This window comes from Mobula hypostoma, chromosome 2 (assembly GCF_963921235.1).
Source record: "Mobula hypostoma chromosome 2, sMobHyp1.1, whole genome shotgun sequence".
Taxonomy (NCBI): Eukaryota; Metazoa; Chordata; class Chondrichthyes; order Myliobatiformes; family Myliobatidae; genus Mobula; species Mobula hypostoma.
The window spans coordinates 250,023,426-250,051,268 of NC_086098.1; the positions used below are offsets into that span (position 1 = coordinate 250,023,426).

At 42.8% G+C, this 27,843-nt stretch overlaps 1 protein-coding gene across 2 annotated transcripts in view; it reads right to left on the bottom strand.

The window, feature by feature from the left end:
• Positions 1-15,174: 15,174 nt before the first annotated feature.
• Positions 15,175-27,843, bottom strand: part of rprd1b (regulation of nuclear pre-mRNA domain containing 1B) — a 33,297-nt gene continuing 20,628 nt past the window's right edge. For both annotated transcript variants that reach the window (XM_063041983.1, XM_063041984.1), the window contains exons 4-7: positions 24,581-24,690; positions 21,315-21,441; positions 20,549-20,724; positions 15,175-19,874 (exon numbers count right to left, since the gene is read on the bottom strand). In XM_063041983.1, the coding sequence (XP_062898053.1) occupies positions 19,725-19,874; positions 20,549-20,724; positions 21,315-21,441; positions 24,581-24,690 (563 nt within the window). In that variant the 3' untranslated portion in view covers positions 15,175-19,724. The remainder of the gene's footprint in view (positions 19,875-20,548; positions 20,725-21,314; positions 21,442-24,580; positions 24,691-27,843) is intronic.

A 27,843-nucleotide genomic window follows, 5' to 3' on the forward strand; every position in this document is an offset into this window, starting at 1 on the left:
AAACTTTGACTTCCTTAAAAGGAAAATCCTGCAAAAGTAGTGGATAAAACCCAGCCAATCATGGGTAAAGCCTTCCCCACCATTGAGCTCATCTGCATGGAGTGTCATCACAAGAAAGCTGCATCCGTCATCGGGGACACCCACCACGCAGCCTATGCTCTCTTCTTGCTGCTGCCATCAGGAAGGAGGTACAGGAGCCTAAGGACCCCCATCACCAGGTTCAGGAACAGTTATTACCCCTCAACCATCAGGCTCTTGAACCAGTAGGGATAACTTCACTCAATGCTCTATCAATGAAATGTTCCCACAACCTATGGGGATTCACTTTAAAGGACTCTTCATCTCAAGTTCTCAATATTTATTGCTTACATATTTAAGATGATTATTTTTTTCTTTCATATTTGTCTTTTGAACATTGGTTGTTGGGTTTCACCTTTCACAAGTCTTTTAAGGTCCTTGAATTTACTAAGTATGCCCCCAAGGGTTATACGTAGTATAAACGAATCTCAGGGTTGTATCTGGTGACATATACAGTATATAGTTTAATGATAAATTTACTTCGAACTTTGATTTTGGCAGCCCCTTATTTGGGCCAAAATGTACCGGTCCTGATGTGTTCCAATTAACTGGAATCCACTGTACTATGTCATTTATTTGGTTGAATAAGTGCATTCATGATGATATTCTGGTACACTGAACAGACTGCACCTGTCTAGCTTCTGTCATTTAGGTAACAGCCACAGAAGAATAACAAGATAGCTGTGGATTCAAAAGATGCAATGCTGTTAGTTTGAAAACAAGTGGGCAGGTTTCCCAGATTTGTTGGTCAATACTTTCTCCCTTCAGTAAAACCAATTATCTGGTGTTTAGCATTTATGGGAACTGACAGTACACAGTCTGGTTTCAGCATTAAACTGAGCTGGACATTAACATGTTCCGCACAACTGTAGTCAATAGGAATCTATAGGAACACTACTCAGGGAATAATTAGGATTGTAGAAATCTGAAACTTTAACAAAACATAGAAATGACTGAAAACTCTTAGCAGGTCAGAAGGCATCCGTGGACAGAGAAACCTGCGTAATTTCAGGCAACATGGATAAAAATAGGCATGCTTCTTAGAGGTAAATTATTTCATCTGCAGGGCACTGCTGCAGGAGTATCTCTCACCTCTCAGCTGTCCAGCCATTTCCCACTGCTTCCAATTATATTCCATACATCAGAAGGTCATCGCTAGGTCTGGTAACATCCAAAACCATGCAACCTGGACTTTTGGAGTCCTATACACCCCTAGAAACATTCAGCCCCTTCAGCATCAGTGGCTACAGGTATTTTATTTAGAGATACAGCACAGTAACAAGCCCCTCCAGCCCAATGTGCCCATGTCACCCATTGCACCCATGTGACGGGTGTGGTCGGAATGTGGGAGCACCCAGAGGAAAGCCAAGCTATGGGGAGAATGTACAAGCTCATTACAGACAGCACCGGAATTGAACCAGAGTCACTGTCATCATAATAACATTACGCTAACCGCTTCCTACCATGTCTCTCATTTGTTTATTATTATTGTCACATGTACTGTGGTCCGGTGAAATGTTTGTTTTGCAATACTATTCACACAGATCAAACTATTACTCAGTACACCGAGGTAGGACAAGGTAAAAAAATAAAGGAGTGCGGAAGAAAGTATTACAGTTACAGAGAAAGTGCAGCGCAGGCAGACAATAAGATGCAAAGGTCATAATAGAAGAAGAAAGCCCTTAACTCCGAGTGAAGTCATCAGGACGCTGTCATGACAGCGTTTTTTTTTAACAGGTTTTCTTATTTTTACCAGGCCGAGTTGCTAGCTTGACGCTTAACCCAGCACGGATGGAAAGCGTGCAAGGGAGCCGGATGGATTCGAACTCGGGAGCCTCCGCTCCGAAGTCCAGCGCTGATGCCACTACGTCACCAGCCGGCAAGTTCATAATAGGGTAGATTATTAAATCAAGAGCCTATCTTGTTGTACTAGGGATCATTCAATAACAGGGGATAGAAGTTGTTCTTGAGCCTATGGTACATGCCTTCAGGTTTTTGTATCTTCTGCTTGATGTCAGGGTTGAACATAGACGATGTCCGGGATGGGATGTTTCTTTGATTATGCTGGCTGCTTTATCAAGCCAGCAAGAACTGCCAGCAGAATCCATGGAGGAGAAGCTGGTTTATGTGATGGGCTGAGCTGTGTCCACAACTCTCTCCAGTTTCTTATGGTCTCCGGCAGAACAGTTGCCATACCAAACCGTCATGAATCTGGATTGGATGTTTTCTATGTCGCATCAATAAAAATTGATGAGGATTAAAGGGAACGTGCCAAATTTCTTTAGCCCCCCCCCCCCCCAGGAAGCAGAAGTTCTGGTACTATCTCAATGCACTGTTGTAATGAATTGATCTGTATGAACAGTATGTAAGACAAGTTTTTCACTTTTGCTCTGTGCTTTGACAATATTAAACCGATTTACCAATTTAATGGTTCCTCTCTGACAGAAGTCAATGCAGTCAAATCATATGGGATGGATTCATTATCTGAAGTAAAATGGTTTCAGCTTGCTTAACCACTGTAGGTGAGAGGTTGAGAGGGGAAGAAGGTGGAGGTTGAAAGAAATGTGGTAGACTTTTCTCCTATTCTATATTTAGCTTCATGATATAAAGCACATGACTGTACAAACTACACACAGCCCTTGGTAGTGGTTGGCTTAGTGAGTTGATGGTGGTCAAGGTAACGTCAATGTACTGTACATATATTGACTGCTTTAACCTGCAGCCTGCCTCTGCAAAACAATTCAAGATGATTGCATCTCGAACTTGATTGATAATGTTTCACAGTTTCACACCTGACCTGGTTTGAGAAACAAGTCATCGTGAGGAGAATGCAGAGCAACCATAAGCCTGACTGACTAAATGGATGGGATACTGCTTTTATAAAATGTACTGATTTATACTTCATACAAACTTCCACAAAGTTAATTAAATAACAGCAACACCCACCTGGCAGCTGTAGGAGTCAGCTGTGTGAAATGTATTTTCAAATCAATTTTATTTTAAAGGTGACCTTTCATTCTCTACTTCCTTCAGCTGTTCTGTGCCTATTCCTTAAAACCTCTAATGATGGGATTGGATAGTTTTAAATCCTGCCCACAGTGATGAGATGGTGATTACATCTCTCCACTGCTGTGAGCAGTCCTACGTGAAGTGAGTTCTGACAGTCTTGGCCCAGTCATCAAAAAGCATTGGTCTATCAAAGATGACGAGCACCATTATCCTCAAAAAGAGCACGGCAAGACAAATGAAATGTACTGGCATTCTTGCACAGGGGTAAGATATTACTCTATCACCACATTTTCTCAGGAGTCATCTAGCATGGAAACAGGCCTTATGACTCAACTTGTTCCATGCCATCCAAGATGTCCATCTAAGCCAGTTCCATTTGCCACCATTTGGCCCACATCCCTTTTCCTATCCATGTACCTGTCCAATTGCCTTCGAAATATTGTTATTGTACAACCACTTCATCTGGCAGCTTGTTCCATATACTGACCGGGTTCTGAGATGAAAACGTTGATCTTAGATTTCTATTAGCTCGAGCAGAGCTGCCAATACAATCTGCACCTTGGTCATCTCTGAGGCTGAAGTATGCAGGTGGTTCCAATGATTGGACAGCTACTAGGCTGTGAGACCAGACAGCATCCCAGGGCGGGTACTCAGAACGTGAGCAGCATAACTGGTTGGTGTCTTTGTGACATTTCTAATCTTTCCCTCTCCCAGTGTAGAGTGCTCCCCTGCTTCAAAATGAACCCCTGCTGGTTTCCTTGGCTATGTAGGTGTCGGGAAGAGACACTCCGGTACCACCAAACCCGTGAGATTGAGACGGCCCTCCCACCCCAAGCCCCAGTTTGTGTTGATGCTGTGTAATCTCCGCCCTGCTCTGCTGGGGGAGAAGCTGACAGCGATGCAGGTGGATGCTTTCCTGGTGTCATGGATTCTTGATTACCTGACTGGCAGACCACAGTACGTGTGCTTGCAACACTGTGTGTCCGACAGAGTGATCAGCAGCACTGGGGCTCCACAGGGGACTGTCTTGTCTCCCTTTCTCTTCACCATTTACACCTTGGACTTCAACTACTGCACAGAGTCTTGTCATCTTCATCAAAGTTGCTGGTGAACGCAGCTGGCCAGGCAGCATCTCTAGGAAGAGGTACAGTCGACGTTTCAGGCCGAGACCCTTCATCAGAAATAAGGGTCCAGCTCTTGGCTCCATCCCTCCCCCTCCTGTCTTCTCCTATCATTTTGGATCTCCCCCTCCCCCTCCCACTTTCAAATCTCTTACTAGCTCTTCCTTCAGTTAGGAAGGGTCTCGGCCTGAAACGTCAACTGTATCTCTTCCTAGAGATGCTGCCTGGCCTGCTGCATTCACCAGCAACTTTGATGTGTGTTGCTTGAATTTCCAGCATCTGCAGAATTCCTCGTGTTTGCGTCTTGTCATCTTCAGAAGTTTTCTGATGACTCTGCCATAGTTGGATGCATCAGCAAGGGAGATGAGGCTGAGTACAGGGCTACAGTAGGAAACTTTGCCACATGGTGTGAGCAGAATTATCTGCAGCTTAATGTGAAAAAGACTAAGGAGCTGGTGGTAGACCTGAGGAGAGCTAAGGTACTGGTGACCTCTGTTTCCATCCAGAGGGTCATTGTGGACATGGTGGAGGATTACAAATACCTGGGGATACGAATTGACAATAAACTGGACTGGTCAAAGAACACAGAGGCTGTCTACAAGAAGGGTCAGAGCCGTATCTATTTCCTGAGGAGACTGAGGTCCTTTAACATCTGCCAGATGATGCTGAGGATGATCTACGAGTCTGTCATAGCCAGTGCCATCATGTTTGCTGTTGTGTGCTGGGGCAGCAGGCTGAGGGTAGCAGACACCAACAGAATCAATAAACTCATTCGTAAGGCCAGTGATGTTGTGGGGATGGAACTGGACTCTCTCACGGTGGTGTCTGAAAAGACGATGCTGTCCAAGTTGCATGCCATCTTGGACAATGTCTCCCATCCACTACATAATGGATTGGTTGGGCACAGGAGTACATTCAGCCAGAGACTCATTCCACCGAGATGCAGCACCGAGCGTCATAGGAAGTCATTCCTGCCTGTGACCATCAAACTTTACAACTCCTCCCTTGGAAGGTCAGACACCCTGAGCCAATAGGCTGGTCCTGGACTTATTTCCTGGCATAATTTACACAATACTATTTAACTATTTCTGGTTTTATTACTATTTGTTATTTATGGTGCAACTGTAACGAAAACCAATTTCCCCCGGGATCAATAAAGTATGACTATGAATACTGCTACTACTTATTGTCAAGGGTTACAGTCACAGGGTACTCTCCAGTACCTGACTCTTCCCTTTCCCTCTGCTGACTGTTACCCATTTGTCTGCCTCCCTTGGCCCCAGTGTGACCACCTGCCTATAACTCCTTTCTATCACCTCCTCGCTCTCCCTGACCAGACGAAGGTCATTGCGCTGCAGCCTCCAGTTCCCTAATGCTGTCCCTTCGGAGCTGCAGCTTGACACACTGGGTGCAGATATGGCTGCCTGAGAGGCTGGGAGACTCCAGGATTTCCCACATATGACACCAAGCACAGAACACCGGCCTCACACACATACCTTTCCGCAATTAACACAGGTAAAAAAAAGTAATACCACGCCTCGTCCCATTACTGCCTAAGCCTATTGAGCCAAAGCCCTTTCACTCTGCTACCCTCTCACTCCGCTGCCTGCTGGATATGGCAGTCTTCTTTTTAAACTTTTCCCGTTCCACTGGCGGATGTCACGTGCCTGTGCGGTCTTGTCTCTCTTTACTCCGGGTAGTAAAATGCCTTCACTCCGGAAATCCTTAGCCATTCCTCTCGCAGCCTTCTCGCTCCGCATCTAAAACCGCTGAAGATTCCTTGCCTTTAATAACTGCCAACATTGCACTTGCCTTCTTTACCACAGACTCAACCTGTAAATTAACCTTCTGGGAGTCTTGCACAAGGACTCCCAAATCCCTTTGCACCTCTGATATTTGAACATTCCCCCATTTAGAAAACAGTTCATACTATCGTTCCTTTTACAAAAATGTTCCTTTTACATTTCCGAACACTGTATTCATCTGCCACTTTTTTGCCCATTCTTCCAATTTGTGTAAGTCCTGCTACAATTGCATTGCTTCCTCAGCACTACCTACTCCTCCATTATCTTCGTATCAGCAGCAAACTTTGCCACAAAGCCATCAATTCCATTATCCAAATCATTGACAAGAAATGTGAAAAGTAGCAGTCCCAATATTGACCACTGAGGAGCACCACTAGTCACTGGCAGCCAACCAGTAAATGTCCCCTTTATTCCTACTTGCTGCCTCCTGCCTGTCAACCATTCCTCTATCCATGCCAGTATCTTTCCTGTAACACTGCAGGATTTTATCTTGTTTAGCAGCCTCATGTGTGGCACATTATCAAATACCTCCTGAGAATCCAAGTAAATGACATCCACTGCCTCCCCTTTGTCCACCCTGCTTGTTACTTCCTCAAATAACTCTAACAGATTTGTCAAGCAAGATTTCCCTTCATAGGAACCATGTTGACTTTGATTTATTTTATTATTAGTCTCCAAGTACCCGGAAAGCTCATCCTTAATAATGGACTCCAACACTTTCCCAACCACTGAGGTTAGACTAACTGGCCTATAATCTCCTTTCTCTTGCCCTCCTCCCTTCTTAAAGAGTGGAGTGACGTGTGCAACCTTCCAGTCCTCTGGGACAATGCCAGAATCAGGTAATTCTTGAAAGATCATGACTAATGCATCTGTTGTCTCTTCAGCAACTGCTCTCATGACTCTGGGATGTAGTCCATCTGGTCTAGGTGACTTATCCAGCTTAAGATATTTCAGTTTGCCTAGTACACTTTCCTTTGTAATAGCAATGACACTCACTCTGCTCCCTGACACTCACGGACTTCTGGCACATTGTTGGTGTCTTCCACAGTGAAGAGAGATGCAAATTAGCCATTACGTTCATCTGCCATTTCTTTGTTCCCCATTAATAGCTCACCAGCATCATTTTCCAGTGGTCCAATATCAACTCTCACTTCCATTTTACTCTTTATATACGAGGGGTGATTGATAATTTCGTGGCCTAAATAGAAGGAGTCAATTTTAGAAAACTGAGCACATTTATTTTTCAACGTAGTCCCTTCCTACATGTACACACTTAGTCCAGCGGTCGTGGAACATACGGATCCCTTCTTTGTAGAAGTGGTCCACAGCAGGGGTGACTGGTAAGTTCATAGCCTAAGATAGAAGGAGATGAGTTATACAGCTCTGGTTACATGCATGTGCAGTTCAACTCTTTGAGTGAAAATGCAGAAAGTTTGAGGTTTCTTCTAATCTCCTTCTACTTTAGGCCACAAACTTATCAATCACCCCTGCTGTGGACCACTTTCTGGAGGTCCAAGATGCCAACTTCCACAAAGAAGGGATCCGTATGCTCCATGACCGCTGGACTAAGTGTGTAAATGCAGGAAAAATAAATGTGCTAGGTTTTCTAAAATTGACTCTTTCCACCTTGGGCCACGAACCTATCAATCACCCCTCGAAACTGAAAAAGCTCTCAGTATCCTGCTTTATATTATTGGCTAGTTTGTATTCATATTTCACCTTTTCTCTTCTTATAGCCTTTTTAGTTGCCTTTTAGTTGGATTTTAAAAGCTTACTATACATCCAACTTCCCACTCACTTTTTCTACCTCATATGCCCCTTCCTTGGCTTTTATGCAGTCCCTAACTTCCCTTGTCAGCCACGGTTGCCTATCTCTGCCATTTGGGAACTTCTTCTGTGGGACATATTCCCAGAAATATGTCCTTTCTCAGAATCTTCAGCCATCTCTGCTCTGTCATCATCCCCATCAGCATCCTCCTCCAATCCACCTGGGAAAGCTCCTCTCTCACGCCTCTGTAATCCCCTTTATTCCACTGCAATACTGATACATCTGACTTGTGCTTCTCCCTCTCAAATTGCAGTACTCCACCTTCTCTCTGTGGTCTGGTAGGCAGACGTAGGTCGCATCGGCGATGTGTTCAGCAATTTCAAAGTTAACACATCTTCCGCATTGGAATCAAATAGTATGTTGGAGAGAGGCTCTATGATGTTCCTGACTCACTTAGGTCACCTCAGAAATATCTGTCCAGGTCTTCACCAATTCCCCAGATACCAGGACAGGAGAGCTATACGACGTCCCAGAGAGGGAGATGTCACAAGACTAGAACACCTTGGAGAGCTCACGTGGGGATGTATGGTAAGGGAGAAGGAGAGTTGTTCTCACCCCCATAATATATGGGCTAGACCTGCCCCTTGCCTACCAACCACCTTCCCCCCCCCCACTCATTTCTTATCTTGTCTGTTCCTCCCAGCATGGGATGAGGCATTTTATTCTCTCTTCTCCCCTCTCCCATTGGGCAAAAGCCTGAAAGCATGTATCACCAGGCCCGAGGACAGATACCGTCCCGCTGCTATAAGATATTTCAATGGTTCCCTAGAATGAAAGGTAGACACGGGATCCCACAATCTACCTCGTAATGACCTTGCTACTTATTTGCCTGCACCACACTTTCTCTGTAACTCTCACTTTATTCTACATCTGTACCCCCTTGACATTCTGATGTTCTGAAATGATCTGTATGGGCACAGTTTCTCTAAATAGTACAAAATAAAATGTGACCCTCTCACTGGGGCTCGTAACAAACTTGGCTCATTAGCTAGCTCTGGCTAACAGCCATGGGACTCAGGAACCAGTGAGAAGGCTGCCTTCAATAAGCAACACACATGTAGGGCCAGAATGCTATTGGTTCAACCAAACAGGAAAGTTGGTTCGCCCCTCCACACCGCCCCTAAGACCGATGGTGGTTGCCCTCCAAGTGGTGATTACCAAAGCCTTAACGAGGCCACCACCCCCGATCATTACCCACTCCCACAAATCCAAGTCTTTTGGCACTTTTAGTCGGAAAGTTAATTTTTCCCAAAGTCAATCTAGTTAGGGGCCTGCGTGCTTTCAGGACATCCAGGACATGGCTGTGATAACCCCGTTCTGCCTCTCTGACTTTCTGCATGCCGTTTGGGCTGAAAATGCAGCACAGACTGTCCAACGGCCGATGAAAGATTTAGATTTTCTTTTTGTTTACCTGGATGACATACTTGTCGACAGTGCAGCCTAATCCGAGCCCGTGATCTCATCTCCGCTCACTTTTCAACTGCCTAAACCAACACAGGCTGATTATTTACGCTTCTGGACGCCAGTTCGGATGGTCAACCATTGATTTTTCTTGGCCATCGCATCTCCGAAAAAGGTGCGAAACCTCTCCCGTCAGAGTTAGTCGCTCATATGGAGTTCCCACCTCCCCGCACTATTAAAAAAAACAAGTCTTTTTAAGTACGGCGGATTTCTATCACCGCTTCATTCCATGAGCCGCTTAAATTAAGCTTCCCCTGTATAGTGCGCTTCAAGGCAATACCCCTAATCACATGCTTGACTGGTTGACGGGCATGATCAGGGTATTTCCTAACAGACGAGCTCTTTCCAAAGCTGCCCTGCTGGCGTACCTGCTCCCTAACGCACCCATAGGCGCCACTGCTAACGCTGTGAGGCAGCCACCCGCCCTCTTCAGCCAGCACGTCCGCCTCCCCGACAGCAAGTACAGCATGGTTGACCGTCAGCTTCTCGGTCCGTCATATTCGTTTTCTTCTCGAGGGTCGCCATTTCACAGCGTTGATCGACCACAGGCGATAGCCAAAATACGGCAGCAACGGCAACTAACCGAATTCACTGCTGATATACAACATACCACGGGGAAAAATAATGCCGTGGCTGATGGCCTCTCACGGCCACCCGTTGAGGCTATCTATACTCATAAGGGCATCCGACCAGGCTACTGAGCCACAGGCCCAGGCTTACCGAACAGCGGTCAGGGGTCTGTGGTTTGCTGACATTAGGTTCGGGGAAACTGGGGTTTCTCTCCTGCGCGATGTCTCAACCGGTCGCCTTCACGCCATAGAGGCGGACTGTTTTTAACTCCATACATGACCTCTCGCCTCCGGGCCAGAAGTGGAGTGGCAGTGTGAGCGGGCAAAGATTAATCGCCCTGTACACGTGTCATTGGCACCGCTTAAGGTCCCTGTGCGGCGGTTTGACCAAGGCTTGCCCCCTCCCGCAGTTTCACACATGGTGAACAGTACCACCAGGTGGTCAGAGGTCGTCCCTCTGACATTGATTACTGCCGCAGACATGGCTTGGGCATTCATCAGCTCGGTTTGGCACCCCATCTGATATTTCCTATGACCAGTCCCCAATTCATATCAGACCTCTGGGCTGTGATGGCCCAGAACCTCTGCATTAGGCTACATCACACAGTCCAATAGCTTATGCCAGCGGTTTCATCACTCCCTAAAGGCTGCTCTGAGGGTTTCCCTGAGAGTTGGCCTGATCGTCTCCCATGGGTCTGGCTGTGGCTCAGATCAGCTCCAAAAAAGGACCACCAAGGCTGAACCAGTATACAGCAGCTGTTACAAGTGCCAGGTGATTTTATCCCTGACCATGTAATTGGCCTCTCAACAGCATTCCACCCTCCTCAGTGAATTCAATTCCTTTGCATCTATTCCTTGCTCCCATGTTCCTGCACTACCAAGAGTACAGCACTCTTGGGTTCCTGTTGACTTTCATTCTGCCTCATTTGTTTTTGTCCGTCATGACGCACACCAACATCCCCTTAGGCCCCCTAACGATGGCCTATTCCACATTTTGGAACAGAGAGAAAAGACTTTTATCATAGATAAGTGAGGTAAATCTGAATGCACTCTGGTAGATCACCTTAAACCAACTCACCAAGGTTTGGAAGATTCTGCTGCCATGCACCTGCCGTCACAACTTGACCATAAGTGTGTGAACACACCTCTGAATGAGCCAGATGCACCTGCTGGTCCTCCACCCATGGAACACAGGACGCAAGCCAGACTGTTCATGATGCTGGTTTTAGTGAATTCTGGGGGGCGGGGGTGTAGGCTAATGTAGTTAGTGGAAATGTACATAATTCAGACCCGGCTGGTGGTGGTGTGGCATCAGTGCCGGACTTCAGGACGAAAGGTCCCGAGTTCGAATCCAGCCGGCTCCCCTGCACGCTTTCCATCCATGCTGGGTTACCAGCTGGTGATCTCTTTGGAAACTCACCCAGCAGAAGGCAATGGCAAACCACTGCTGTAACTTGCCTCGTACGCGGTTCCCCACTACATCAGAGAGTCGCCTGCTAACCGGAGAAACTCCAGATGCGACTTACCTTTCCTTTTCGTACGTGATCGCAACCTCCGTTATTGAGTTGGGGTTCACTTTTTAGAGGCTAGTCTAACGTGATGACATAATTATGTGAAGTACTGTTACTGCACTTTTGTGGTCGGCGTTTGGAGTACAATAAATGAGTTGTTACTGCTTTTCTTAAACATAAAATGCCTCACGTCATTTTATTTTTGAAAACTTACAGGTATATACTGTTTGGGACGCTGTTGTCCAGGGGGAAACTGCAGCGATCAGATTTCTGGCAATGCCTGACTTCAGTAGCTCAGAATGGAAGGTTGGGGAGAAAAGCAGTGAAGTGGTGATAGCAGATTGAACTGTGAAGGGAGCAGACAGGAGATTCTGGGGATGTGAAAGAGACTCCCAGATAGTATGTTGCCTCCCGGAAGCCAGGGTCAGGGCCATCTCAGATCGGGTCCACAGCATTCTAAAGGGGGAAAGTGAGTAACCAGAAATCATGGTACATATTGGCATCAATGACATTGGTAGGAAAAGCGAGGAGACCTTGAAGAGAAAATTTATGGAGCTAGGTAGAAAGCAGATAAGCAGGACCTCCAGGGTAGCAATTTCTGGATTGCTGCCTGTACAATGTGCCAGTGAGGGTAAGAATAGGCGGATTTGGCAGATGGATATGTGGCCAAGAAACTGGTGCAGGGGGGCAAAGTTTCAGATTTATGGATCATTGAAATCTCTTCTGAGGAAGGTATGAACTGTACAAAAAGGACAGGTTACACCTGACCTGAGGGGAACCAGTATCCTAATTTGGCAGGGGGATGGGAAGCTGAGAAATCATGCTGAGGATAGGCTCATCAGTTTGCAAGCTGCGGTAGTGTGCAATGAGACTGTCAGGAAGGATAGGCAAAATTGCAGTCAGTGGGATGAGTTGCAGTATAAAAGGGGAACAAAACTGATAAGGGTGACAGATACAGGACTGAAAATGTTATATTTGGATACACGTAGAATACAGAATAAGGTAGATGACCTTGTAGAACAGTTAGAGATTGGCAGTTATGAAATTGTGGGCATCACTGACTTGTGGCTAAAAGAGGATTATAGTTGGGAGCTTAACATCCAAGGACGAACGGGTAGGCAGAGGTGTGGAGTGGCTCTGATGGTAAGAGTAGAAATCAAATCCTTAGAAAGAGGTGACATAGGATTGGAAAATGTGGAATCCTTGTGAGTAGAGTTAAACTGCAAGGGTAAAAAGATCCTGATGGGAGTTCTATACAGGCCTCCAAATAGTAGCCAGGATGTGAACTACAAATACAATAGGCGGAAGAAAATGTATGTCACAAGGACAATAGATTGCAGGTAGATTGGGAAAATCAAGTTGATGCTGGAACCCAAAATAGAGAATTTGTCGAATGCCTGCAAGATGGCTTTTTAGAGCAGCTTGTGGTTGTGCCCACGAAAGAATCAGCTATTTTAGATTGATGATGAGGCCACGAGAGCATAAGTCATGGGAGCAGAATGAGGCCATTTGGCTTGCTGAGTCTGTTCTGCCATTCCATCCTGACGGAACCTTTTTTCCTCCCCCCTCAGCCCCAGTCCCCAGCCTTCTCCCCGTAACTTTTGATGACATGTCCAAACAAGAACCTATCCAGCTCTGCCTTAGATATACCCAATTGCCTGGCCTCCACAGCTGCCTCTGGTAATAAATTCCACAAATTCACCACCCTCTGGCTAAAGAAATTTCTCTGCAACTCTGTATCCTGAGGCTGTGCCCTCTTGTCCTAGACTCTCCCACTGTGGGAAAAATCCTTTCCACATCTACCATGTCTTTCAACATTTGAGGTTTCAATGAGGTACCCTCTCACCCTTCTAAATTTTGGGCAATGAATCAGATTGATTAGGGAGCTTACCTTTAGGTAGTGATCATAATATAATAGTGCGCTTGCGCCGGTCGTGTGTGCCGCCTGTTACAGTTGCTCCGTCAAGATTCTTACTTTTTAAACTTTTTAACTTAGGTTATTTGTTGTATTTTTTTCTCACGGTAACACGTTGAAGCTGCACCCTCTCTAACATGCTGGTGGAGAGAGTTCTATTCGTTTTTTTTTAAGCGCTGGAAATAGTTACATTCGGACACGTCTCATTAGCGTGGCAGCAGGATGGCCGCATTGTTTCTTCCAGGGACCAGCTGATTGAGTTTATGCCGGCCGGTTTAGCGAACAGAGCGGCGGACACCCCGGCTGAAATCTCATTTATAACCAATTTCCCCCGGCACTATGACTATAAAATGATAGAACTCTGCCATTTGAGACGGAGAAGCTAAAGTTAGATGCATCAGTATTACAGTGGAGTAAAGGGATTCACAAAGGCATGAGAGAGCAGTTAGCCAAAGTTGATTGGAAGGGGACACTAGAAGGGATGTCAGCAGAGCACCGGTGGCTGAAGTTTCTGGGAGCAAATCAGAAGTTGCAGGATAGATATATCCCAAAGAAGAAGAAATATTCTGAAGGTAGGATGATGCAACGGTAGCTGACAAGAGAGGGTATATAATAGAGCAAAAGTTAGTGGGAAGTTAGAGGATTGGGAAACTTTTAAAAACCAACGGAAGGCGACTAGAAAAACCATAAGGGGAGAAAAGATGAACCAAAGTAATCCAGCCACTAATGTCAACGAGGATAGCAAAAGCTTTTTCAGCTATATAAAAATTAAGAGAAGCGATTCGATATTGGGCTGCTGGAAAATAATCTGAAGTAACAAGATCAATAAACACAAGATAGATATATTTCCCATTGCCCATTATCTGATACCCAAATACCCATCCCCCTCAGCCTATTCCCCAAACCTTCCCATTTTTGTTGAACCCCATCTCCCCTTCTTCTGTTTCATTTCTCTTCTCACTCCATTCCACCTGCACCTATCTTGATACCCCTTCTCCCTTTCAACTATCCCTCCACATGTTCCCAACTTCCCAAGACCCCAACCCTCCTGTCCCTTCCTTGTCCCGCTCCATCACCTTACTACAATTCCACACCCCCCCCCACTCCTCCGCTTTCCTGCCCATCCAGCAAATTATGCAACTTGTCAGCTGGTGGCTGGCAATGAGTGACCCCAAACGTCAAGCAGAAATCTAACCTGTCCGTGCACCTTTCCTACCTGTCACTGCACAGCCCCGACACTCCCCACTTCGTGGTCAGATAGTGAGGGAGTTCCTGTCATGCAAGATTTCAATATCCTAGGTTACATTCTAGGGTGCAGTTTAAATTTGTAGATGACCATATTGGAGTATTCCGTCTCTTTTTCCTTTAATATGTAAGCCCAGGCAGATCAGTTAAATCAAGCTAAAGGCTGAATTGCAAGGGCTGATCCTCAACTTCTACCTAATATGGTGTTGTTGGAAAGGTGGGATCTGCAAGAAAAGTTGCATTTCCGTTTTGGTCAAATTAAGGCCTTTTATGCTTTCTGATGCTCAGCTTATGCAAAATAATCATAATAAACTTTAAAAAGTCATGTCTGCACAGTATACAAAGATTTTTGATTCAAGTTGTGTGTTTTCTTGCTGGAACTTTCATTCAAACAAATTGGTTGTTATTTGTTTACAACCAATGTGTGCAACTCATTATGAATTGTGTCTGCATCCCACTATACCTAGAGGAATACCTTCCAACCTTTACTGGATCTGGCTGGATGTGTTTTTCCAATCAATCTAAGAATAGATGTATTGACTAATTAGTGCCTCAAAATATGATGATTTATCCATTTTTTAAATATATTCAAAATGAACCCATTATACATTTGCTGGCAAGTTGAGTTCTATTCAAAATTACTAGTTTTATTAAGGTTTCTTAAAATACATTCAAAAGTTTCTGCACATTTTCAAAGTGGAGAAATTTCCCACAAAATAAAGAAATAATCTTTTATTCCAGAATGCTTCATTTTGGAAAACTATGCATGGCTTTGACAAGGCATATTCTGAAGGGTGTTAAAGATAACATGACAATTTGTGTTGTATTCCATTGTATCCACATTATGACTCATTATTTGAAACAGAAATCACTCACTAATAGCCGTCCAAAAAGATGTTGATCCCAACAAAGTACACTTCTGGAGGAAAAATATGCGATTCCACTGAAAATACTGCATATTTACATGGAGATCAAACACCGAGATGCTCAAACTTCGTGTAAGTGTGCCATATTTGGGGAAAAAATTGTGAAAGCAGAAGTGACAGCTTGCCCAGAATAAATTGTGAAAATACTACTTTTGTCAGAGCTTCCTGAAGAAAAAAAATGCTTTGCAAAGAACTTATCCTCAACCAAGCAAAATTTTCAAGTACATATTTAATAGATGTGCCAAATAACGGGATGCATGTGTGATGCAGGCAAACTTGTATGTGAATTCTTGAAACACATTTCAAATGCTAGTAATTTTTTTAGTTATAGAAATTAGTAATTTTTGAAGAAAACACTTTGAAAAGGCAATGATGACCCTTGTACAGATTGCAGAGATAACGGAAAGGTATCAATCATAAAGAAAACTAACAACTGACACTAGTCAGTCAAATCTTGAGTCAGTCCTTTTAAAATGAATGAATTACTCTGTGACACTGTGACAGGCAGTTCCAATTGTAGGCCACAAACACAGTGTAAATATAAAATTAGAAAGCTTTTGTTCCTTTCTCAAATTAATTCAGATTACTCTATGACCTGCACTTCCCACTATGGCTGGTTAGAAATGCCTATGATACTAATGATTCCAATTTCATGTGGTCAGAGGGCTATTAGTTATGACTGAGTACTTGCAGGGGGTTGGGGGGGGGCATTTCAGTTAAATCAATCTTTCCAAACCATGTAAACCCAATGATAATGCGTCCATTTTCCATGGATAACTCAGAAGATTAGCATTTTAATACTTGAGAAACAACTGCTTTTCAAATGTCATCTAAAGAGTGAATACTATACTTTCCTTCTTAATATCTCTACCATGTGGCCGGCTGGTGGCGCAATGGCATCAGCGCCGGACTCCGGAGCGAAGACTCCCGAGTTCGAATCCAAGTTGAGCCACCCCCAGAGCACGCTTTCCGTCTGTGCCGGGTTGAGCATCAAGCTAGCCACTCAGCCTCATAAAAAAAACAGGGTCGAGTCAGGAACGTTCACATCAGTTAATCCAAAAGGAGACCAATCCTGACACCACACGCCAGACAAGAATGGCTGGCTGACTGGTGCAACATGCTTAAAAAAACCTCTACCATCAAACAGAAACCAATGTGAAGTGGACATGCCAAAAAAAATGTACTACAATGGCTGCTGAAACCTTTTCTTAAAAAAAAAGCTTAAAATCTTTTCTCAGAACTGTTGGAGCAAAATCCATGGTGGGGTGGGGGGGGGGTGGTCTTGAAATACACAAGTTTCTAACCCACTGAATTCATTCAAAAACTTGTACATTCAGTGTGAGATAATGATGTTTCAATTAATTTGCTTCTCAGCTGATTTTTTTCTAAAGTATGCTTATAATCAAATTAATGAAAAGTAAAAATGGCGTACCACCTCGTACCTTTACATTGTAAAAGGCTGAACTTCAGTCACAATACTTCTAAACTGCAGCTTCAAAAATGTTTAAACTTGAAATAAGAATTCTTTTCAACAAAAAGTTAGTCCAGTACAAGTCTTGTTTGCACAACTAAACTGATTTCATTCAGGTGGATGATCTTTAAAATAATGCTAGATTTAAATTAAAGGAAAAGCTATTCAGGCAATATTGATTTGGTTCCATACCGTCAAATACCTGGAACATCTAACACATGGTTATGCAACAGAGAGCTACAGTGGCATGCAAAAGTTTGGGCACCCCTGGTCAAAATTTGTTACTGTGAATAGCTAAACGAGTAAAAGATGACCTGATTTCCAAAAGGCATAAAAGTTAAAGAGGACGCATTTCTTTACTATTTTAAGCAAGATTACTGTTTTATTTCCATCTTTTACAGTTTCAAAATAACAAAAAAAGGAAAAGGGCCCGAAGTAAAAGTTTGGGCACCCCGCATGGTCAGTACTTAGTAACACCCCCTTTGGCAAGTATCACAGCTTGTAAACGCTTTCTGTAGCCAGCTAAATCTTTCAATTCTTGTTTGGGGGATTTTCACCCATTCTTCCTTGTAAAAGGCTTCTAGTTCTGAGATTCTTCGACTGTCTTGCATACACTGCTCTTTTGAGGTCTATCCACAGATTTTTGAAGATGTTTAGGTCGGAGGACTGTGAGAGTCATGGCAAAACCTTCACCTTGCACCTCTTGAGGTAGTCCATTGAGGATTTTGAGGTGTGTTTAGGATCATTATCCTGTTGTAGAAGCCATCCTCTTTTCACCATCAGCTTTTTTTTTACAGACGGTGCGATGTTGGCTTCCAGAATTTGCTGGTATTTAATTGAATTCATTCTTCCCTCTACCAGTGAAATGTTCCCCGTGCCACTGGCTGCAACACAAGCCCAAAGCATGATCGATCCACCTCCGTGCTTAAGTTCTTTTCTTGAAATTCTGCACCCTTTTTTCTCCAAACATACCTTTGCTCATTGTGGCCAAAAAGTTCTATTTTAACTTCATCAGTCCACAGGACTTGTTTCCAAAAAGTATCAGGATTGTTTAGATGTTCCTTTGCAAACGTCTTACGTTCAATTTTGTGGTGAGGATGCAGGAAAGATTTTCTTCTGATGACTCTTCCATGAAGGTCATATTTGTGTAGGTGTCGCTGCACAGTAGAACAGTGCACCACCACTCCAGAGTCTGCTAAATCTTCCTGAAGAAAGATTTGACTTGCCTTTCTAGCAATCCTACGAGCAGTTCTGTCGGAAAGTTTTCTTGGTCTTCTAGACCTCAACTGTTCCTGTTAACTGCCATTTCTTAATTACATTATGAACTGAGGAAACGGCTACCTGAAAATGCTTTGCTATCTTCTTATAGCTTTCTCCTGCTTTGTGAGCATCATTTATTTTAATTTTCAGAGTGCTATGCAGCTGCTTAGAGGAGCCCATGGCTGCTGATTGTTGGGACAAGGTTTGAGGAGTCAGGGTATTTATAAAGCTTTGAAATTTGCATCACCTGGCCTTTCCTAACGATGACTGTGAACAAGCCATAGCCCTAACAAGCTAATTGAGGTCTGAGACCTTGGTAAAAGTTATCTGAGAGCTCAAATCTCTTGGGGTGTCAAAACATTTGCATGGTGCTCCTTTCCTCCCCCCCCACTCTAAAATTGTACAAAACAAAAATAATACACTAATCTTGCTTAAAATGTTGAAAAGAATGTTTCATCTTTAACTTTATGACTTTTGGAGATCAGTTCAATCTTCTACTCAGCTATTCACGGTAACAGAAATTTTGACCGGGGTGCCAAATCTTTTGCATGCCACTGTATAAACAGAGCAGACTTTACCGTAGGCTATGTAGCTCTTAGAGAGGAAAAAGCTGAATTATGAGCCCACAGTATAAAACCAAACATAGCAGTCACACAGCTGGACAAATTGCTTAATGTCTGAACACTGTCACAGTGCACTAAAGATAAAGCAGTATTGTCAGACAGATTGGAAGCCCCAATGTAATTCTTGTTCCATTCTGGAAACAACACTTCCAACATTAAAAGTCTTTTTTTTTTTGGATTTCCTTTCATTGTTTGATTAAATTGGGAAAGAGTTTGTGCTCTTACCACAAACTGGAAGGAACAGCTTTTATTAAGACATCTTTTCACCACAAGCCAAAAAGGCATCAGGACCAGCTACATACTAAATGTTTATTCCAGTTTACATAACAGTCATGGTTAAAGTTTCCTTACTCTTGGAGAGACATGTAAAAATTTAAAAATGATTTGGCTAAAAAGGGCAAGTTGATTGGTCAACCTGGAGAAATGCATATTTATTATGTCAAATTCAGTTGCAATTAATCTGTCAAACAGGAAATGTATACAAGCAGCCAGCAATAGTGCACCACCTTTACTGCCAACAATTTGCCCGCTTCCTGAATATTAAAGCCTGAGAAGAACAGCATGTTCTGTACAATGGACTCATGAGCACAGCTAACACTGTTCATTTGATTCATACTAGGTGTCACTTGCCATCCTGGTTACAGAGTTCCCACCATCCCTGGTCTAGGACTGAAGTTGTGTTTGGAACTTGCAGGTGAATAGTGTTTATTTTCCTCTGTATGCTTCAATCTGTTGTAAGCCATTATGTTAGGGTTACTACAGCTCTAATGAAGTTTGCACACAGATGCTGTGCCTAAGTTTGGCCTTGCTGATTCACTTCCATCATTTATTCTAAGTCCACACCATCAAGAAGTCACACAGTGGAGGTATTGTGGTTTGACGCCTGAGAAATGGGTAGAGGTTCAGTCGCTGGAGAAAAGGTCACCAGCAGAAGGCAATGGTGCTAAACCACCAGTAACGTTGGGAAGCAACGATAGGTCCGGCAAATTCTGGATATGCGATTTCAGCTCTTTCCGAACTTGTGTTACTTGAGCCAGTTTCTGCTTATATTCCTGCAAAAAAACAAACAAACCAAAGTTACACTCAATGGCCACTTTACTAGGTACACCTGCTCATTAATGCAAAAATCTAACCAGCCAGAGGTCAGAAGAATGGCCAGGTGAGTTCAAGCTGACAGGAAGGCAACAGTAAGTCCAATAATTATGTTTGCCAACAGAAGAGCATCTCTGAATTTACATGTTGAACCTTGAAGTAGAACAACAGAAGATCATGAACCTACAGAAATTCACTCAGTGGCCGCTACATTAGGTACCTCCTGTACCCAAAGGAAAAAAAAGATTCTGCTTGGATTGCTAAATATTATCAATTGAAATGAATCAGCATTTCAAGCTTTTGGATGAAGGCTTAAAAAAAATTTGATCTATTACATTTGCAGGCAAGAACAAAAATACTACCTGTTTAAGAGGCAACATTGCTGAACAGTAGTTCATAAAACTCTCCAGTTTTGAGCAAGAGCAGCAGCTTATATAAAACACAGATTAACCCTTTGGATTTTAATGTAACACAGGTTGAGAAAAAATAAAAGCTGATGAAGGAATCTTTTAAGAGAGGAGAGTGGATCATGGGAAAAACAGAAGGAAGAGGGGCACAAGGGGGAGGTGACAAGGGCGATAAGCAGATGAGGAGATATTGTTTAGATTAAGATTGTAGAGAAGGAGGTACCCACTGCTAGCTTTTTCTCTTTCTCTCCCAGGATCTCCTTCTGACTACTGATGTACTCAGTCAGCATTCTTGCCAGCTGCCTTCGGTCATCCAGTTCTGCTGCAAGTCGCCCATTGTATTCAGCCAACAGCAAACAAGCCTCATCAACTGTTTTTGATAGCCTTTCAGCAGCTGCTTTATCTAGGTGTAAGAGACAGGCAAAATTAACACTGCAGCAAATTTCAGATTTAGAGTCCGGAAAATTAAAACCAATTTTCTGCTGCCAAATGTTTTCAGCTGCTAAAAGAAATAAAACTACTTGGATTTGTGGACAACACAATGCCTGAAACCACATTAACAGTTTAAGTAGAAAACAATATTCTGAAATTGTGTGCAAAGTACCAATGTGGTTAACCTAGGCTAAGTTACGTAATTATGTCAAAAATAAGGACAAAGTTCATGTGCGTATACTCAACCTACTTTAACTAAAAATGGGAACTACACAAGTTCCTCTGAACTATTAATCTATATACTGTAATGGTTATTGTAAAATTTAAATAATAAAAAGCAACTATAAAGAAACTAAAGGTAATATTCTGGTTCCTCCTACCAATTGTACCTGACAGACAACAACAGATGTGAATTTCCAGTTTGATTTTAATTTACACTTCTAACAATGTTACTCACTGGCATAACGGCAAATTAAGTTGCTTATTTTATACATTAACAGTACTGGTCAATAAAGACATACCATCCAAGCCAAGCTATGAATTACATCGCAAACTAATTACCTGCAATGTTCTCCAAGAGTGAGACGTCTTGTACTTCTTGAGGTAACGATGCAATCTTCTGACGAACAGTTGCGTCCCCAGATGCTGCATTTTCCAAGTCTTGCAAAGCTTTAATCAGATTTTCAGTCTTTTTTTTAACAAAAAAAAGTACATTAAGAATATACTTGCTGGTGTAAACAAGAACAGTTAATGGTACGTACAATAAGATATTTACAGTTGCAAGAAAAACTTTATGAACCCTTTGCAATTACCTGGTTTTCTGCATTAATTACTCATAAACCGTGGTCTGATCTTCATCTGTCACAATAGATAAAGACAATCTACCTAAATTAATAACACACAATTATACTTCTTCCTGTCAGTACCGAGTACACCATTTAAAAAAAATGTATGCGATCCTCTGGGGTAATGCCTCCTACAAAAGCTATTTGGAGTCAGGTGTTCCATCAATGAGGTGAGATTGGAGCATGGGGTGCAGAGATGCTCTGCTTAGGAAGCACGGTGGTGTAACAGTTAGCACAACACTACAGTACAGGTGACCCAGTTTCATTTCCCACCACTGCCTGTAAGGAGTTTGTACGTTCTCCCCATGAATGCGTGAGTTTCCTCTGGGTGCCCTGGTTTCCTCCCTCAGTCCAACAGATGGGCTGATTGGTAGGTTAATAGGTCATTGTAAATTGTCCTGTGATAAGGCTAGGATTAAAATTGTGGGATTGCTGGGTGGTGTAGCTTGAAGGGGCCAAAAGACCTACTCCATGCTGTGTTCTCAACAAATAAATGTATGAACGAGCCGCTCTTCAAGAAAGATCTGTTTATGCACCACGCCTTAATCAGAACTACTACTGGAGGACCTTAGAAGAATTGTAGAGATACATGAAACTGGAAAATGCCACGAAAACATTTCTGAAGACCCAAGTATTCATCCGTAAGAGAAATTGTCTTACAGTAGCAAAAAATTTAGCACTGCTACTATTCTCACTAGGCATGGGTTTCTTGCAAATATCACACTAACAGCACAATGTGCAATGCTGAGGAGGTGAAAAAGAACCCAAGGCCAACAGCAAAAGACATGTAGAAATCTCCAGAACTTGAAGTCTCTGTTCATGTGTCCACTATAAGAAAAACACTGAACAAGAATCAGAATCAGGTTTATCACCTGCATGTGTTGTGAAATTTGTTAACTTCACAGCAGCAGTTCAATGCAATACATAATATAGAAAAAAAATCAATTACAGTATATGTATATTTAATAGATTGAAAATTGGGCAAAAACATAAATATATATTTAAAAAGTGAGGTAGTGCTCATGGGTTCAATATCCATTTAGGAATAGGATGGCAGAGGGGAAGAAGCTGTTCCTGAATCGCTGAGTGTGTGCCTTCAGGCCTCTGTACCTCCTACCTGATGGTAACAGTGAGAAAAGGACATGCCCTGGGTGCTGGGAGGTCCTTAATAAACCAATGCTGCTTTTTGGAGATACCACTCCTTGAAGATGTCCTGGGTACTCTGTAGGCCAGTACCCAACCCTAGATGGAGCTGACTAAATTTACGACCCTCTGCAGCTTCTTTTGGTCCTGAGCAGTGCCCCCCGCCCCATTCCAGACAATGATGCAGCCTGTCATAATACTCTCCACAGTATACCTATAGAAGCTTTTGAGTCTTTTTGTTAATATACCAAATCTCTTCAAACTCCTAATGAACAAGAATGTTGTTTATGGAAGGACACCACTGCTCTCCAAAACAAAACATTGCTGCATGTCTCAAGTTTTCAAAAGACCACCTGGATGTTCCACAACACTTCTAGGATGATGTTCTGTGGACAGATGAGACAAAAGTAGAACTTTTCGGCAGAAATGCAAAAATGCTTGGAGGAAAAAGGGCATTGGCACACCAGCGCCAAAACTTCATCCCAACTGTGAAGCGTGGTAGAGGAGCATCATGGTTTGGGACCGGACAATTTGTAATCACCAAGGGAGCAATGAATTAAAAACTGTATCAAGGCATTTGACAGGAGAATGTCAGGGTAGCATCACCTGAAGCTTAATAGATGATGGATGCTGCAACAAGACAATGATCTGAAAGACACGAGTAAATCACCAGAATGGTTTAAGAAGAAAATTCATGTTTTAGAATGGCAAGTCAGAGTCTGGATCTTAGCCTAATTGAAATGCTGTGGCAAGACCTGAAGGCGGCCATTCATGCAAGGTATCCCAGAAATATTGATGAACTGAAACAGTTTTATATGGAGGAATGGTTCAAAATCCCTCACTGTTGTGCAAGTCTGATCAGCAGCTACAGGAAACATTTGGTTGAGGTTATTATTGCTAAAGGAGGTTCCAGCGGTTATTAAATACAAGAGTTCACATACTCTTTCTAGCCTGGACTATGAATTATTAAACAATGTGTTCAATAAAGACATAAAAAGTACAGTTGTTTGTGTTATTAGTTTAGGCAGATTGTGTTTGTTTTTTATTGTAACTTCGAAAATCAGACCATAATTATGAGGTTTTTGTCAGTTTTTCAGTCTTGGTTTGTCTTGTGTTTCTGTGATATCATTCTGGAGGAACATTGTATCATTTCTTAACGCATGCATTACTAAATGACAATAAAAGAGGACTGCGTGTCCTCATAATCTAATCTAATCTAATATTTTATTAGTAATTAATGCAGGAAACCAGGTAATTGCAAAGGCTTCACAACTATACATGCAGAAGGTATAATTAAGGAAAAATCAAATTTGACATTATTGAAATAATTATATAAAATTAATCTGACATTATAAAAATAGATAGCCTATAGTAAGCTATTTGAACTGGATGAATGATTCAAGTTTTTTTTGAAAATACAAGATGAAATATTGCAATTACACACATCAGTATGGGCAATTTGAAAAATAACATCAGAAACATAAGTGTGGATACTGGCTATTTAGCCAATAAGTACATTGAACTTTTATTCTAGTTATTCTAAGTTTCACAATTAATGGAAATGTATTGTAAGCAGATACAGAACATATACTGTTGTGTTTGTCTAGCACAAGTTAGACAGGTAAACTTAATATCTCAAGCATGGGAAGGGCTGACATCATATCTATAACGAATGTTTACAACATAACCATTTTGTCCTCAATAGTAATACCCAACTTTACTGGCTATTGATATGCAATGATAATTAAGTCACACTTGTGTAGCGAAGACAATATACACACTGAAGTCGTCAGGATTTTTAGCATCACATGCGATAACTCTTTGGCTTCAAAAACATACCAACATTGGACCTGCACCAGTGTCAATAGGGGAATAGTTGACTCTATAATCGTCATCTTCATCATCTTCAACAACTGGATAACTGCGTTTCAGTGTTCTTTTCTCTTCACCTTTGAAAACAAGAGCTTTAGATGTTATAGTTCTGCAGACACAGTTAAACCAAAGTAGTATAGTAACTTGCTTAAATCTGGCTAAAGTGGAGCTAACGTCGGTGGTGGGGAAACTGCTGGAGTCAGTTATCAAGGATGTGATAACAGCACATTTGGAAAGCGGTGAAATGATCGGACAAAGTCAGCATGGATTTGTGAAAGGAAAATCATGTCTGACGAATCTCATAGAATTTTTTGAGGATGTAACTAGTAGAGTGGATAGGGGAGAACCAGTGGATGTGGTATATTTGGATTTTCAAAAGGCTTTTGACAAGGTCCCACACAGGAGATTAGTGTGCAAACTTAAAGCACACGGTATTGGGGGTAAGGTATTGGTGTGGGTGGAGAATTGGTTAGCAGACAGGAAGCAAAGAGTGGGAATAAACGGGACCTTTTCAGAATGGCAGGCGGTGACTAGTGGGGTACCGCAAGGCTCAGTGCTGGGACCCCAGTTGTTTACAATATATATTAATGACTTGGATGAGGGAATTAAATGCAGCATCTCCAAGTTTGCGGATGACACGAAGCTGGGTGGCAGTGTTAGCAGTGAGGAGGATGCTAAGAGGATGCAGGGTGACTTGGATAGGTTGGGTGAGTGGGCAAACTCATGGCAGATGCAATTTAATGTGGATAAATGTGAAGTTATCCACTTTGGTGGCAAAAATAGGAAAACAGATTATTATCTGAATGGTGGCCGATTAGGAAAAGGGGAGGTGCAACGAGACCTGGGTGTCATTATACACCAGTCATTGAAAGTGGGCATGCAGGTACAGCAGGCGGTGAAAAAGGCGAACGGTATGCTGGCATTTATAGCGAGAGGATTCGAGTACAGGAGCAGGGAGGTACTACTGCAGTTGTACAAGGCCTTGGTGAGACCACACCTGGAGTATTGTGTGCAGTTTTGGTCCCCTAATCTGAGGAAAGACATCCTTGCCATAGAGGGAGTACAAAGAAGGTTCACCAGATTGATTCCTGGGATGGCAGGTCTTTCATATGAAGAAAGACTGGATGAACTGGGCTTGTACTCGTTGGAATTTAGAAGATTGAGGGGGGATCTGATTGAAACGTATAAGATCCTAAAGGGATTGGACAGGCTAGATGCGGGAAGATTGTTCCCGATGTTGGGGAGGTCTAGAACGAGGGGTCACAGTTTGAGGATAGAGGGGAAGCCTTTTAGGACCGACGTTAGGAAAAACTTCTTCACACAGAGAGTGGTGAATCTGTGGAATTCTCTGCCACAGCAAACTGTTGAGGCCAGTTCATTAGCTATGTTTAAAAGGAAGTTAGATATGGCCCTTGTGGCTACAGGGGTCACGGGGTATGGAGGGAAGGCTGGGTTCTGAGTTGGATGATCAGCCATGATCATAATAAATGGCGGTGCAGGCTCGAAGGGCCGAATGGCCTACTCCTGCACCTATTTTCTATGTTTCTATGTTTCTATTTGTAGATGTTTTTTGGATTAAAAGTATATTACAACATATAGGTAACAAAAAAAAGGTGAAATGCAGACCATTAAGTTTTGATAGCATCTAAAAGAAAGAAAAATCTAAATCAGAATTAGTATCACTGGCAATGTTTTTATAATTGTACAAAATAACAATGATAAATTATAGTAAAAAGTACATTAAAAAATTAAATTATGCAAAATGAGCAAAAAAAGAGAGAAATAGTGAGGTAGTGCACATGGGTTCACTGTCCATTCATAAACCTGATGGCAGAGGGGCAATGCTCTCCTGAAACTTTGAGCGTGTGGCCATGACAAGACGGCATGTACTAGTGATGGGAGTCCCTAATGATGAATGCACCTTTCTGAGGCATAGAAGCAGAATTAGGCCATTTGACCCATCGAGTCTACTCTGCCATTCCATCATGGCTAATCCTTTTATCCCCTCCTCAACCCCATTTCCCCAGCCTTCTCCCTGTAACCTTTGATGCCATGCCCAATCCAGAACCCATCAACCTCTGCCTTAAATACCCCCAACAACCTGGCCTCCTCAGCTGCCTACGTAACAAATTCCACAGTCACCACCCTCTGGCTAAAGAAATTTCACCACATATGTTTTAAATGGACGCCCCACTATCCTGAAGCAATGCCCTCTTGTCCTAGACTCCCACACTATGGGAAACATCCTTTCCACATCTACTCTGTCCAGGCATTTTAACATTTGAAAGGTTTCAATGAGATGTCCCTCATCCTTCTAAATTCCAGCGAGTACAGACCCAGAGGCATCAAACACTCCCCACATGATAACCCTTACATTCCCCGAATCATCCCCGTGAACCGACTTTGAACCCTCTCCAATGCCTGCACATTTTTTCTTAGATGAGGAGCCCAAAACTGTTCACAATATTCAAGATGTGGCCTCACCAGTGCCTTGTAAAGCCTCAGCAACACATCCCTGCTCTTGTATTCTAGAAATGAATGGTAACATTGCATTTGCCTTCCTCACCACCAACTCATCCTACAAGTTAACCTTTAGGGTGTTCTGCACTAGGACTCCCAAGTCCCTTTGCATCCCAGATTTTTGGATTTTCTCAGTTTAGAAAATAGTCCGCACATTTACTTCCCCTAACAAAATGCATGACTATACATTTTCAAGCACGATTTCATTTTCTTGCCCATTCTCCTATTCTGTCCAAGTCCTTCTGCAGCCTTCCAACTTCCTCAGTACCTGCCCTTCCACTAATGTTCGTATCGTCTGCAAACTTATTCCATTAGCTAAATAATGGATATACAGCATAAAAAGGAAGAGTCCAACACTGACCCCTGCGGAACACCATAGTCACTGGCAGCCAACCAGACAAGGATCCTTCCATTCTCACTTGCTGCTTCCCATCAATCAGCCAATGCTCTAACCACATTAGCAATATTGTTTGTAACCATGTTAGTTGAAAATGCTGTCTATGCTGGGGAGGCTAGTCCCCATGATGGAGCTGTCTGAGTTTACAACTTCCCTGTGCAGTGGCCCCTCCATATCAGACAGTGATGCAACCAATTAGAATGCTCTCCACAGTACATCTAAAGAAATTTGTGAGTGTATTTGATGACATACCAAGTCTCCTCAAAGTCCTAATGAACTTTAGCCACTTTTATACCTTCTTTGTAATTGCATC